Source organism: Tachypleus tridentatus, chromosome 13, assembly GCF_004210375.1.
Source record: "Tachypleus tridentatus isolate NWPU-2018 chromosome 13, ASM421037v1, whole genome shotgun sequence".
NCBI lineage: Eukaryota > Metazoa > Arthropoda > Merostomata > Xiphosura > Limulidae > Tachypleus > Tachypleus tridentatus.
This window is the reverse complement of record NC_134837.1, coordinates 120591045-120606737: the sequence shown is the minus strand read 5'-3', so window position 1 is coordinate 120606737 and position 15693 is coordinate 120591045. Positions and strand designations below refer to the sequence as shown.

The window sequence follows — 15693 nt, the reverse complement described above, 5'->3', positions numbered from 1 at the left end:
TTTACCACAAACTCTCACTAAGTTAAGCATTCAGAGTACAATAACTAATTTATAACAAATACTCTATAATACAGTGGTATACTTGTAGTTTGACCTAGACCCATGCATGTGGCATATTTTTCACGTTTGAGTGGAACATCTACTTACTTTTAAATTTGAATTAATTTTCATCTGTACTTTATATTCTAATGCCCTTGATTATTGTTTGTTGAACATATGCACAAAGCTATTTGAAGGCTATCTTTCCATTGCCCATCACTGATTTCAATATGACTGGCCAGAGAAAAAGCAGTTAGTCAACATTACACAACACCAACTTTTGGGCACTTTCACCAAAAATTAGAATTGACCACCTTATAACGCCTCTGTAGCTGAAGAGGCAAGCTTGTTCAATACCGTTTTTATCATCTCTCAACCCAAACACACACTAAGTTGAACACCCTTACCACAATCCAGCTAGAAAAGGCTATAAAACGTATTAAAATGAAACAGAACAGCATCCTAAAATACAAGTTCATATCAAACATTTCTAAAATTTGCTTGATTTAAGAGTGCAAAATACTCTAAGTTACCCAAATCATTGGATGATAAACAATGTACGATTGTTTAGTCACAAGATTTTGAAAGCATGAACTGAACATACATCTAACTTTGAGTAGAGTTGAAATGAAAAGTATCTTTGGACAAGAAATGAAATATACAGATTTCTTTTTTATCTAAATATATTTTAATAACTTAGAAATAAGTACAAAGATAAATGTGGATACATGGAAATAGAAGAACTTGAATGATTATAAATTGATTTTTCATTAAAACATAAATCAAAATTATCTAAACACGTTCTGTAAAAACACTATTCTTAAAGGGTAAAACTAACTCGCTACTCAAATGTGGTGATTTACCACAATGCATTACAAGTTTCACAAAACTGAATCTATGCAAGTGATACTAAAAATAAGTTAATACAAAAACAAACTTGTCAGTTTCACTAACTCATTAACAACACAAATGCTATACCTTCTAAATACTATGCGTGTATTTACAAGTTTAACACAAAATACAAGTTTTTATAAACCATCACTTTTCTTCATACAAGCTAATCAGCCATAAGGAAAAATGACAATTGAGTATTGACTAAAGCACTTTATTTTCAACATGAAAGCACAGGTGGCATTACTACTCACTTAAATGCAAGTGCTAATTTTATTATGACATAAGCAATATGAACCAAGATCCCATAATTCTTTGAAATTTGAGCAAATGTAATTCAGGTCTTTTCTGTGCCTAGTTCCAAGGATGCATTACAAATGTACAGTTAAGGCAAAGGTAAACAAACTTTTGATATATGGATCTTTGTTGTAAAGTAAGTGACAAACATCACATAACAATACCAAAGACAGGATGTTTTTTCCTGAACATAAACTGATACACTTTGGTTAAACTAGGTAATACTTAACATTCAAATCCTTTGATATATTTTAGGAGGAGAGAAGAACAAGAAATTAAAATGCAATATTGAAAACAAAGCATTAAGATATATTACAACTTTTCCATTTGTATGTTCAAAGAAAATAATAACCTATTAAGTTGATATCTATAACAAAAACAGTTATGTATAAATAATAATAAGAAGAAAGTATTCAAACATGATTGGTGGAGTCTGCTCATCCAGTAGTCTCAACTAGTTGGTAATTCTGTCTCAGAAATTTCTCAAGGGATCATAAACCACTAGAGAAAATCTGATTTCTAATACAAATCCACTGATACAATAGAAGATAGGTATTATAACCTCTTAACATCTGTTATCAGTGAGGACTGAGGTTGGCAGTTACAACAACAGGTTTTGGTGGGGTAGTTTTTCCCTTGACAGAGTGGCTAGATCCATTTTCTCCACAACCAAGAAAGTTACACCCTGCTGGTTCAATAAGACTTTCCTGAAACAAATGTATCAATAATTTTATTAGTATTGAAAATAAAATTTCATAAACTACAATAGAAAATTAAAAACAAGATCAACTCTGTTTCACACAGTTCTCCAATAAAAATAAGAAAATACAATCTTTATCAACATAAAATAAGAGGTTTCAAAGAATATTCAAAATAATCAACACTTGTTTTTTGGGTTTTAAGTTTCATTTTCTGAACTTAAATGAAGGTGCATTGTATTCACTGTAAATTACCCATGATTTTGTGTTGTATACAATCCACACCAAAAAAAATCACTGAGTTTAGAATGAAATAATTAGGAAAAGTGGAAACTTAGTTTACAAATGTGTAGAAATTAAATACACATTTCTTAATACTAACCACTCTTAACATCCATCATAAAACTGCTTAAGTAAAAACATTAGAAGAAATCAGCAGTTTAAACCTAACCCTTATAGAAGGATTCCTGAAACTGTGCTTTCATTTAGTTCACAAAATAATTCCTTTTACTGTAGCATGCTGTGAAAGGAAGTCACAAAAAAAATCACTGTACAAATGATTCTGATCTCTGATTGAAACAAAAATTTACACACCAAACAAATACTTTCAAACTGACCTTGTAGGTGCTTGTTTCTATAGACTGCCTTAAGAGGAATTTATTGGTGGATTAATCAGTTAGCTCAGTTGGTAGAGTGCTTATAGGTTTATGTTTTATAACAAAACTTAGCAGTACTTTAATAACTAACATCTGAAGAAACAAGTTTGTAATTTAGTTGAAGTTTTATTACTCAACTATTTAGTTAAAAGATATTAAATGTAAATGCTTTAAGACTCTTGAAACGTTTTGTTAGTTTGGGAATTTGTTAAAGAATGCGTTATATAGGGAAAATTGTGAACAGTTATACCCAGCTTTGAGCTGACAGACTAGATGAAAGGCAGGTAGTCAACAACACTGACTGACTATTATTCTTATAAAATAAATATAAGAAAGTCAAATATTAACAGAAAATGATTGTTGCTGCAATAAAAATTAAACAAACAAGTAAAATTATACAAGTTGGATAGATGTTGAAATAATTCCATTTCTACTGTGGTTTGATTTGTGATTTATATAGTTAAATGATTTTTTTTTAGCTGTTTATTCTGAATGTCATACAAATACACAAGGGCTATCTGTGCTCGCCATCCCTAATTTAACAGTAAAAGACTAGAGGGAAGGCAGCTAGTCATCACCACCCACCAAGAACTCTTGGACTACTCTTTTACCAATAAATAGTGGGATTAACCATCACATTATAATGCTCTCACTGTTGAAAGGGTCTTCATGTCTGGAGTGACAGAGGTTGGAACCTGTAACCCTCAGATTATGAATCAAGCCCCCTAATCACATGGTGTTAATGCATGCATTACAGAATATAACAAACTAAAATTATGAAAAGAGTTCAGATATTTATGAAAGCCAGAGTGAGTTAAAATTATGATTTGAAATCATATTTGGATAGATTTCATACAGCGAGTTCCAGAAACAATTTTGACACATTTTACAGTTATGTAATAAAAATATTTGATATCTTTATTAACAAGCATTTTCTAGAGAGCCACTTTTTTTGTCCACACCCTGCAGTGTAAACAGATTACAGAAAACAAGTGTCCCATGTTTAAAATCGCACAAAGTTGACATTCTAATTAATTAAATGTCCAATAACATCCAATAGACAATTCTGAGTGAGTAAGCTTTAGAAAGAGTTTTGTTATTATATTAAAAAAAGTATATCTCTATAATAATATCACAAGTAATTAACCCTCTCAATACAGGAAGTAAAAGCCTAACAGTCAATTTGGGATCAAAAGGTCAGCTTAATCTGCTGAACCTGAAGCATTCATTAGTATCATAATTAATTAATGGCATAAAAATAAATCAGCTACAAAAATAATATTTTCAGTTATTACAGTTTTTCATTATTTCAAGTGTCAAAGTAATTGAATTTTGTCTTCATTATTTTTAATAAATTCAAAGTTGTTCAGTTGGAGTTACAAAAATAATGAACTGATTGAAGTTCTATTTCCAATTATTAATCATTCAAATTAAGCCTGAAATGAGGATAACTGACTTGTTGAAAGTAATGAATATAAGAGCTTGAGGTTTAACCATTAAAGTTTCACTCAAATCTACATGTAGGGTGACAGGGATTTTCCAATATTGTTTTGGAGAGTGCACTGAAAAAGGATTTATTTAAGGAAATAACCTTATAAAAAATAATTTAAACTAAATCCTAACAAAATTGTGAAATTGTGTCTGTAAAATTAAAATATGTAATTAGTTCAGAACTCTAATGGTAAAAGTTTTGTTTCTTGTTGGGTTTCTACCTTTGGAACTGAACGTTTTTGTTGTCTGATTTGATCAGAAACTGAGACTGGCCGTCTATGTTCGTACTGTCGACGATGCATGCTATCAACATGTACTAGAAACCAAGTATTTGGAAACAGGTCTTCCACTTTACCAGTAGGAGTATATGGAGCTAAGACAAAATGAAAAAGTCATAAGCTACAACAAATACTCACAAACATACATGCATCTAGTGATAATAGGCTGTAGCAAATACACATACATAACAAGTCAGAATAATTATATTTAAGTGCAAACAACCTAGACAAAGTTACTTTATAATAAACTAGCTGGAGTCATGGATGAATGTTATGTAAATTCATAATTAATAAAAAAGTTCTTACAACATAAAAACTTGCTTCATTTACAACATAGTTAAAAAAAACAACAACTAAAAACTACAAAACAAAATGTGAAACTGCAAATTTTCATGCATCTCCACATGGACACAACAAAACCTTCAGGCCAAACCTGGTGAAGATCCATTGTGCTATAGACTTAATGAAATTCAATTATAATAACAGTAAATCAGAACAATTAAATTCTGAAATACATCTAATACAAAATTAAGTTATTTTAAGAGTAACACTAAATTTCAGTTAAAAAGAATTGTTTATTTATCCAATTTTGGGCAAAACTACACAGGGGCTATCTGTACTAGCCATCTATAATTTATGCAATAGAACAGAGGACAGCTAGTCAACATTACACACAACTCCATCTACCATACAAAGCACAAGTTATAGAATGTCAAATACAAACTATTGTACATACCTTGATGATGAGTGTCTTCTCTAATCTTTAAAATAGAAGTGAATTCAGCAGGACTCACTCTCTTCCTTAGTTCCAGATGGGACAGTTGTTCTTTTAAAGACATGTGCAAGTTGTCTACCATGTCAGCATCTGTGGTTACCTGGAGGGAAAACATGCTAGAAGCTAATCCTGACCCGTACGAGAACATTCCAATTCGTTTTCCAAGAACATCGGCAGGCAAGGAGCTGAGCAAATAGTAACAAATATTCTCAGGTTGCTTTAAAAAATAGTTTTGTAGAAAGATAGTTAATGAAGCTAAACAGGTTTAATTACAAGCTAGTATTTTAAAAACGAATTCTAGATTTTTTTTTATAATAAAATTACAAAAAGGTTGTACAAAACATGTCAGAGTTAACGAGCAAAAGAATTTAGTTTTACTATTACATGAATAAAAAACAACTTCACAATTAAACCTTCAACAGACATTATTAGTAAGTGTACAGAATTTCTCCAATGCCTGAACTATATCACCATCCACGTTACATGTTAAAAATCAACTCCCTAGCAATTTCATTTGTAAAATTTAAAATATTTTCTTCTTTGGCTTTTTTAATGCTTATTGTTAAAATAACAACTGTAATAAATGGGTAACTAAGTAAAAAATTAGAATTTAAAAACAATGAAAAAGTGTTTTTATAAAAATATTCAAATATATAAAAAAACAAATTTTTCTAGTATTATTAAAAATACTGTTTTACCAGTCATAATATTCCTACAGGATATTTATTTTAGGTACATACATGAAAAATAAAAAAAATATATCCTGTAGGAACTGGTTAGCTGAATGAATTATCTTTATTAACCTTATAATGATATCAGTAAATAAAAAGGTTTACTAGTATCATGTATAATTATTTGGTAAAATATTTTAAGATATATACAGAAAATGTTAGTTGTAAAAAACTGTCTAAAATTACAGTTATTTATTTATTTATTTATTTATTTATTTAGAGTAAGGGTTAAAATATAGCTAATTTGTTTTTCTTTACAGCAAAAATTAAAATGTCCTTATTTCATCCAAACATAAATTTACTAAAAAACATAACATGTGTTACGAGACAAACCTTGCTATGTATGAAACAAGGCATCCGTAAAGGCATGGTGTGTACATGTTCCCTACACGATTTGCAAGCTGGAGCCCTGGTTTAGTCTTTTTTTCAAACAATGGTTTACTAAATTCTACAAATGCCTTTTCCACATCTTTATCAAAATATGTCTCTTCTAGCTTCAGGTGACTGGATAAGAAACAAACACAATCTTGTCATAAAATTGAATAGTACTAAATAACCTTGAAACCTAAACATTGACAAATATTAAAGACTTAAAGGGATTGAATATTTGAAACTATATTTTACTGATGTACCCGAAAATACCTGAATGCTTCCATAGATTTGTACTTTTCAACATCAACTCGTCTTAAACAATCATTAAGAACAAGTCTTGCAAGGGACTTTTGAACCAGTTTGCAATAAGGAGCATGGAAGAGAACAATGTCAAGGTCATCAAGTGTGAACTCTTTTTGGACTCCTGAAAATAGTAGACAATAAGAATTTTGATAGACATGAAATGTGACAATAGTGAGCTTTCATTAGTTATGTAAATGTAGGAATCCAAGTATGTTTATTTCTAAGATGAGGAGGGTCATTGTATTAAAACTTCACTTACTACTAAAACAAAATCACATGAAGAAAATACAAAAACAAAAAAAACAGATAAGAAAATTGCCTCTTTTTTAATTAAATAAATTTAATTCTTTACTGTCTAAAAGAAATAAACCTATAAATAATCCCCATTTTTCCTATATTCAAATAATTCTAGTAGCACCACTTTCTACATTAAGAAAATAGAGAACTAGAAAAACAAATGAAACATTTTGGTTTCATTCAAGGACATAAAAGAAAACAAATCTAAGTTACTACCTGGAAGAGGGAAAAAAAAAATTGTATACATGCTGAGATTAACAATGTTCATAAAACTAGCAAAAGTAAACATTTCACATGGCATTCATTTTGTGGGATTTAAGTGGAAAATAGAATAAATAATGTGAATCATTTACGGAAAACACTGTGATTCAATCACTAATTGCCAAGTGTAGTACAACCAAGTTGTTATCTCTGGTCAGTTTCATAAAGGTGAAGTACAAATAGAGAAATCCCACACAATGTTTGTTTGCTATAACAGCATGGTTGCTGATGAAAATTTTAGAAACTGCAGAATATGACCAGTAGATATTGTAAAGAATTACAAACAAGGAATGCATTTGACATTAATAACAACTTTACTTAACATAAGACATTTGTTTTTCTTATTTCATCAATTTTTGCATTAAAAATATAAAAATAAGGTCCACATTCTCCACTATATGTTCATAGCAGCTATCCAGTGTCAGATATACTTATGTTCATGAAATAACTTACATTAACATGAATACTTATGTTGACCTTTAAACAAGTACAGAATCCATAATGAAACTCCTTCCTTCAGCTGCTTGCCTCTCCCCCCCCCATTTTATTTGGTTAATCAATGAGTTTGCCTCTATCAGACATCTTTCTTACAGAATATGGTATAATTGAGTAGGTTTAGGAAGACCCCAGGGTTTAGTTCCATCACATTATGATAGAATTAATGCAAAACACTTTAGCTGGTTATTTTTAATTCCAGTATAAACAGCCCTGTGGGACTGATAACAGATTTGTACCCCAGAGTGCATTATTGTGTTAATAAGAAACAGTTTTGTTTTGTTACCTTTCTTTAGAATAGCCTTTCTGCAAAATAATTGATAACATTGGTCCAGAGCTTGAAAGTAACATTGGATGGACAACTTCCCATCAACTCTAGGATATTCTGAGAGTAAATCTGGCTTGTAAAAGTCATATACATGTGCCATGTGTGTAGCTCGCAATCCTAAAAAATGAAGAAATAAATCTGGTCATGTCATGAAAAGTTAAAATCATAGGAAATTAACTTCACAAGTTTTAGAAATGCAAATTGCACACTAAAATTAGTTTAAAAATTCAGGAAAATATGTTGTAGGTTACATACTACATCAAGTTACCAGGAAATACACATAATTGCTTAAAAACATAATGCAGCTTAAAATATTAAGATAAAGTGGTTGTAAGTATGAATTGGCCAATCTTACAAGACAAAATACACAATGTCTAGCAAAAACCAACATTATCATGAGTAAAGCATACACTACAAGCATGTATCTTCATGAGAATGGGCATTTAATTGTACATATATTTTATACCTCTAACAATATAGATAATCGTAGGGGAACTTCTCATGCATCCACTATCTAAGTAAATGTAGACATTCTACTGGATGTACATGTTTTTCTAAACAAGTAGTGAATCTAGAAGAACAGAGCCACGAAGTGACTACCATTTTTTTTCTGGTTATAACAAAGACAAGATGGTAAAACAAAGTAGCAAGTCCTAGTAGTAATGAATTTAATATGTGGTAAGTTGTATGATATATGTTCTGGTACATATTTAACAGCTGCATGAAAGATTTAAAGGATCACACTCGTTACTTCAGACTCGTACCTCGTTCAACAATTAGAGTAGCACCTGGTCCCACCAGCATTGCAATAGCTCCAGCGCCTCCCGTTGGACGAGCATTACCACTTGCATAAACAGCAATATCAGCAGCCACGACAAGAGCGTAACGGCCTGAAAATAAAGAAGGTTAACTCATTCGTCAAACACTTCTAATGGTCATCCTTAATTCATAAACACTCATAAATACACTAAATAAAGAATTGACATAGAATGTAATAAGTTTTTCTAAAAAACAGTGAACTCTCAGACAAAATACCTCAACAATCTAAGATGCAGTAAGTTGTTCTAGACAATCTACATATTCAGTTACCTTGGTCCTTGCCATCATTCTTATGACTGTACAGGTTAAGAGCCCCAACCATTTTGTTGCAATTCAAGTAAAGTATAACAATTTGTAAGTGCAGATGGAGCATAAAACAGACTCCTTTAGGGATGGTTACATCATACAACTTTTGGATGCAAAGTTTTCCTATTCCATGATTATAAAAGCATAAGGCACAGAACTTTAGCATTTTAATTTTTAAAAATATATCTGTAATGTTAAATAAGAAAGGGAAGATGTAATTTAACTGAAAAAAAATTGGCTACCCAATAAATGGTTATCATTCACACACCAGAGGTGGTGTTAAAACACTGAACATATTGACAGAAATGCTTTATTAGCAAGTGTTTTAATATCCATACCAGCCATCCTGAGATGAATTTTTACTTTGAGTTTCTTGTCATGATGGATATTACCAGAAATTACACAAATATGTATCAACCTATTACAGCTACAATAAGAACCTTCTTTATAACTGCAAATAAGTGAATTTATACAGATAAAGGTCTTTAAAAAAAAAAAAAACTAACATGAGAACCATATTGACAAGCTTCTTCCAAAACATGAAATGAAACGGAACATCAGCTGTAAAGCTGTACAAGTAGTACCTAGACAAAGAGTACATCTACTTAAAGTTTTTTAACAAAGTCTAGCCAGTGGTACAATAAATCAAAAATGGTACAGATCATGCTATGCAAGTTTTTCAAGGATCTTACAAGTGGTTGAAGGTTACATCTACATACCTACAGTAATTCTACATGGTATCAGGTCAAGGTATCGGTAACAATGTATCATGAAGTATCATCCTTGCACAGACTGATGAAGACAAAACATTCAATTACATATTACAGTTCAGCAAATGAAATTTATAAAATTTGTTACAGACACAAGAGTTAACTCATGAAAAGCAACTGCAGTTCACTCTTGTAGCTTTCGATTGTTTGAACATGATAGATAGATGGGCTTGACAATAGAAGTGGGACAGTTGCAGACTTAACCTGAAGATGACCTACGAATATAAAAATGTTGTTCTATATTTAATTTAAAAAAGTTTTAATACCCATACCAGCCATCTTGAGATATATTTATACTTCAAGTGGGTTTCTAGTCATCATGAAAAGTGGGATTACACCGATGGACTTCAGAAAGCCTTAAAAAACAGAAATGGGACTACACTGATTTCTGCATTGCACAAAAATAACAAAACAAAAAAACTCTACAAATACACCACAGAGGAGAAGTATTAGTTGTGGATGGAAACTAACCCTTGTCTTGTTACTAATATAACTGCATATTTAACAGTAAAAACAAAAATGGGGCTTTTATGAATACCAGGCCAAAACTTATGAAACAGGCAATTTAAAAAGTTGTACCAAAAAATTGATAAAATCAGAAACTATCCAAGTCACAAAACATAAGCTCACAACCAACACAAACAGGGCATACAGATAGTACCTCTGTTCAGTTATATGAGCATTATCCATTTTTGTCATGTGGGATACTGAAAGACCATACACTGCTGCTTAAAGATGAGTTTGAAAAAAACAAAAAATTCTAAAAACCATCAGAAGAAAATGAGGTAGAATAATGTAACCAAGAGACATTCTATGCATTAAAAAAAAAAAAAGGTTTTTATTTTAATTTTCAAAATACATTATAGTTTTTAAATTTATAGAAGTGTACAGGATAACAAACAGTCTTACACATTCAGTGTTCAAACAACAAACTCAACTGAATTTTTTCACCTACAGAAAACAGTTTTCAGATAATTGTTTTCTTTATCAATAGCAAATGAAACAAACAAAAACATGGTCTCCAGAAACATTTAAGGTTAAGTGTTTTGTGTGACAAAATTGTTTTTATCCTTAAAAACTGTCTTATGTTTTACATTGTTTTCTAGTATCTTAAAATACATTTGATGTGGAGGTAAAGAGCCCAACTCACCATCCCATGCACTAGATTCCACCCAGGACAAAGAGTTAAAAAGAGCAGCTGTTCCTCCATAACAGGCATTTGTGGTGTCAATTCCTTCAACGTCTGTGTTTCCAAAATCTTCAAACAGTTGCATCAGTACAGATTTCACACTTTTGGATTTGTCAATAATTGTTTCTGTGCCAACCTCAAGGCGACCAATGTGCTCATAACCAACTTTTGTACGATCCATGAGTCGCTGGACTACGGTCAAACAAAGAGAATTAATGTCCTCTCTGTCTGAGCAAAAGCCCATCTGTGATTGACCAAGCCCAATAGTATATTTTCCAGAAGAGACTCCATCATGCTCTTCTAATTCTGCTTGGTCAACGTACAAAGGCGGAAATACACCTCAATATCAATTATTCCAACATCATCTGGCCAATATGGTGTTCTCTTTGTTTGAAACTTGGCATTATAAGCTATTTACCTATAAAAGAAATTGAGAAAGAAAAAACTATCATTAACTTCACATCACATATGCTAACCAAACTATACATCAAATTAATGTGCCATCTACCAGTTCAGTCTTGGGCTTCTTATCTTAAAGACAGTAGACTGACAGAAAGGCTACAAAGATATGAAAAGAAAGAATTCACCAAAATGGTTTTCTTTTGAATAAATGAGTTAAGAGGTGTTTAATATTGGGTTAGCTTCAGATGTAGTAAGCACAGTTAAAGGAGTTTAAGATAAGGCTTAATAAGCATTTCAATGATAATTACTGATTTTCAGTGCTTTATTTTAAAGTTTAGATGATGGGATGGATGGTTTAAATGGACAAACAGGTCCTGTGTTGTCCTTAAGTCATTTGCAAACAGTAAAAATATACAAAACACAACAAACATCCTATTGCAAAATTTATTCAATCCTTTAATAGTTACACTAATAACTTTATATCATTAAAAATCAAAGGTCTTGCACATAATCTGTCTAATCATTTAACTCTAGAACACCACTTACCATCCTAAAGATCCAAGTCTCATTTGATTTCATTATGCGAAGTGTTACTTTCTCTAATAGTTTATGAAAGTCGAGATTTTCTTCAAAAATTTTGCATATTTATACTTATTGACAAATGTTTAAAAAAGTGTACAACTGAAATAGCTGCTTTTGACCTGCACTAATATCTTTCTTTGGTATTTAGTTTTTCTCATGGTTGGTGTCACCAGAGAATTTAAGTTTATTCAAATGAGCTTTCTAGTCACATCAGTTATTTCAGAGTAGAAAAATACCAGAGACTGTCTTTCATAATGATAAGAAACCCACTTCAAATACAAATGGGTCTCAGGACAGCTGATACGGGTGTGAACACTTACTAATAAAGCAGAGAACGGTGTTTTGACCTGAAGATCACCTGAGAAGGTCATCTTCCGTTTTATTAGTAAGCCGTCCTGAAATAAAAAGACTCTTTCTTAACAAGAGTGGCCAGATAATGTGAATAACAAATACACCAAACATGTGAAAGTTAACTCAATTTACACAAATTCATTCTCACACGCTTGACCAGATTTCAATTAACCATAGGTTTCTCTCCAATTCATAGCTAAGAGACCAACCATTTAACCATTTGTGCACACAAGCTGAACAAACATGTTCTAAACACAAAGTCCTGTAAACCACTGTTGCCAAATCCCCTTATGTTTAGACAAGGGAAAGTTCACATAGACTCCACAATACATGTCAAACCTTAAAGTGGTTACTAAATAAATGTATCCAAGAATAACATGCAATACTGTTCCAAGAACAGCTCACATTCATTATCATCTTAAAATGAAACTGTCAATAACAAAACAGACAAAATATTGGCTAACTGGGTTACCAGTTTATGTTTTTGTGTTGTTTTTTTTTGTTTATACAAAAAATAAGCAAAATTATTTCAAAACTAAAACAAACCATTTGGTGTTAATAAAAATCAGAAACCTAATTTCAACATTTAATGAGTTAAACACAGTTTATAAATATTACTGGTCACTAATTTAATCTAGTTCATATCAAAATGGTTCTTGTTCAAATAAGAATAGTATAAATAATACATCAACTACTAGTACATCTCATATTCCAACCAGCCAACTGATCCCTGATATTGTGAGAAAAGCCTCTCTGGCACTGGATATGGTAGATATAGTATGAATGACGTAGTTTCACTTCCAGATTCTTATAAGAATAGACCAAATAATTAGGCTTACTACCATTCAACAAATAAACAAATATAACAACAAATAAACCACATGCTACACATTCAAAGTAGTTTTAAGCTCCTGAAATAAAAAAAAGAGTGGGTTTACAGGAAAACCCATGAATGGCCAAAAGTTCCTCATTTTTTGTGTATTTCCAAGCTTGGCAAAGGCATGTTCCCTTTGAAAACAAGTTAATTATATTAATATTTAATTATATTTTAATAGCTAGGTATTTATGTAAACAAAATTTCTAGTAAAGAAACACCAACTAAAACTTACTTGCTCACTTTCTCTCTTCTAAAACACATCACAATGAAACAAAAAAGAGCCAGCCCTCTATGGTATAGAAGTCACTAGCCTCAGAAGTGAAGGTCACGTGGCCTGAAGCTACATAACAGGTAATTACAGGTATTCCTGATGTCAGAGACCTCATACAAACTACTTCCTACTAGCAAAAACCTGTTTCTCCATGATGGGGATAAGTCAAAAGGTAAATGTTTGACTTAAAACATTTCAAAATAAACCAAGAGATAAATCATTACAAAATGTTCTTTCAGCCCCAAATTTCGGCAAGAAAGATAAATAACAAATTTGCACAATTTCTTAGTTTAAAGAAAGAAACTGTGTAGGAATACAGTTCAGAATATATTCTTTGTTTCTGTATTACTATTGTGTGATTGTGTGAGAATGTACATCAAAGCTGTTTAAGATAAACAGAAAAGTGTATGTTAATACACTTGTAACTGTTATGTTTATTTCACTATTCCTTACTTTACCAAATTTTCACATTGGGTTAAAAAATTGCCATTTCCTTCACCTCAATTATTAGAAATTTCACACTTTTCATTAATCAATAAACAATCAATCACTATTTGTTAGCTAAATTATAGGATCAGTTGTACCATTCAACTCAAACTAAGTTCCTAAAATTGTTGAACAATAAGTTACATTTCATGAGGTCATGATTTAGGCCTTCAAAAAGATAATAAAACAAAATTAAATAGTTTGTTCTAACCATCCAGTTCTCTTCACTCTATACACCTAAATGACATTCTTTCCATTCACTCAAATTTCAAAGATATATCAGTTTTGATGTCTAACTTCGAATCACGAGTTTCAGGAATCACTAACAGCTAGAATACAAGAAATAAACACCATATTTTAGAAAATTTCCAAGTCTTTTTCAAATAAATCAAAACAATCTTGTTAAATTAAGTGATCATCACACAACTCCTACAACCAATTAGCTTTCTTGTAACCACCCAAACACTAGGAGAGATATGAAACTTATAAAATATTATCCTGAAACCCCCCATTTCTTCAACAACAACACAACTGTTACCAAAGTTCCCCACACACATGCACATTTTAACCTATAATTTGTTCACCAAAAACTAAGTGTTCCTAAATCATTCCATATTACTGTGGAGGTTATTATTTACACCAATTATTTTGGTTATACCCATAAATCATAATATTTTAAAATTTACTGGTTCAGCCACTGATTAATTCTTGTGAAGATAAAGATAGTTAACATTTATTTAGAAGACAACAGTAATATTTTCAGGAGGTTACTCATACGTACAACATTGGTTATACATTCACTGGATATAATGGTTAACTGTGGTGTACGTGTGGCAGGTCCAAGGAAAATGTTTGATATGAAACTGACATGTAAGAAAGACATGGAATGGATAGAGTTTACAGGTTAGAGAAGAACTTAAAAGCTATACTAAGTGTGGACAACAGAGATTAAAGAAGCTAAGTTATTACCCATGTGATGCTAAACTATAAGAAATGAGAGAGATAACCTTAAACATAGCACTAGCTAAACAAGACTGCAATATTATGATTGAGAACTAATAAACTTGGGAAAGGGTTGACAATTCTGATGACCTTTGTGAAACAGCAGGTTACAGGTTCTTTAGTAAAAAAAGAGCATAACAAAAGTAAAAAACGGAGGAAAGGAGTGACTTTATGTGCAAGATATGAATAACATCCCACTGAACTTAAGAATATCAAATTTGTGAATGTAGGAAGTGAAAACCACCAGACAGGGGTGATCAAATTAATGGGAAATCTTACAAAAAAAAAAAAAGAAAGATTTAGACTGTTTACGGGATTGAAAGTGTACACACAGAAGCAGATGATCCTTGTTATCAGCGACTTTATAACTTCAAAAAATTTCAATAACTACCGTACCAGCTTAACGAAGTTTTCATCAATTGAAAATTTTGCTTTTTACCCGTGTAACTTGACTGCAAAAATATTCGTAACCTTACTGGTATAATTGTGTACCAAAAATAGTAGGCCTACAAAACAATTACTTATTAGTTTAAAAAAAAAAGTTATTGCTTACCTAGTGGTACTGGTACAAAGTGGCAGTAGTAGCATTTCAAAGCTTGTTACTGTTAGTTAATTAATCATGTAGTTTTTCTACAATTTCCAGTTGTACAGAAATCTTAAATTATACATTGTAATCACAATTTACATAGCTTCTTAAACAGTTACTTCTATTAATACACACATTAT

At 31.2% G+C, this 15693-nt stretch overlaps 1 protein-coding gene across 1 annotated transcript; it reads right to left on the bottom strand.

Annotated features, from left to right (window-relative positions):
• Nucleotides 1-704: 704 nt before the first annotated feature.
• LOC143237482 (hydroxymethylglutaryl-CoA synthase 1-like) lies at nucleotides 705-13777 on the bottom strand. Its single transcript, XM_076476777.1, is given in 11 exon segments — nucleotides 705-1934; nucleotides 4294-4445; nucleotides 5087-5310; nucleotides 6190-6360; nucleotides 6499-6652; nucleotides 7871-8029; nucleotides 8677-8802; nucleotides 10958-11323; nucleotides 11326-11376; nucleotides 11379-11414; nucleotides 13441-13777. Coding segments are annotated over 10 exon segments (1554 nt in total). The 5' UTR covers nucleotides 11401-11414; nucleotides 13441-13777; the 3' UTR covers nucleotides 705-1805.
• Nucleotides 13778-15693: the final 1916 nt, after the last annotated feature.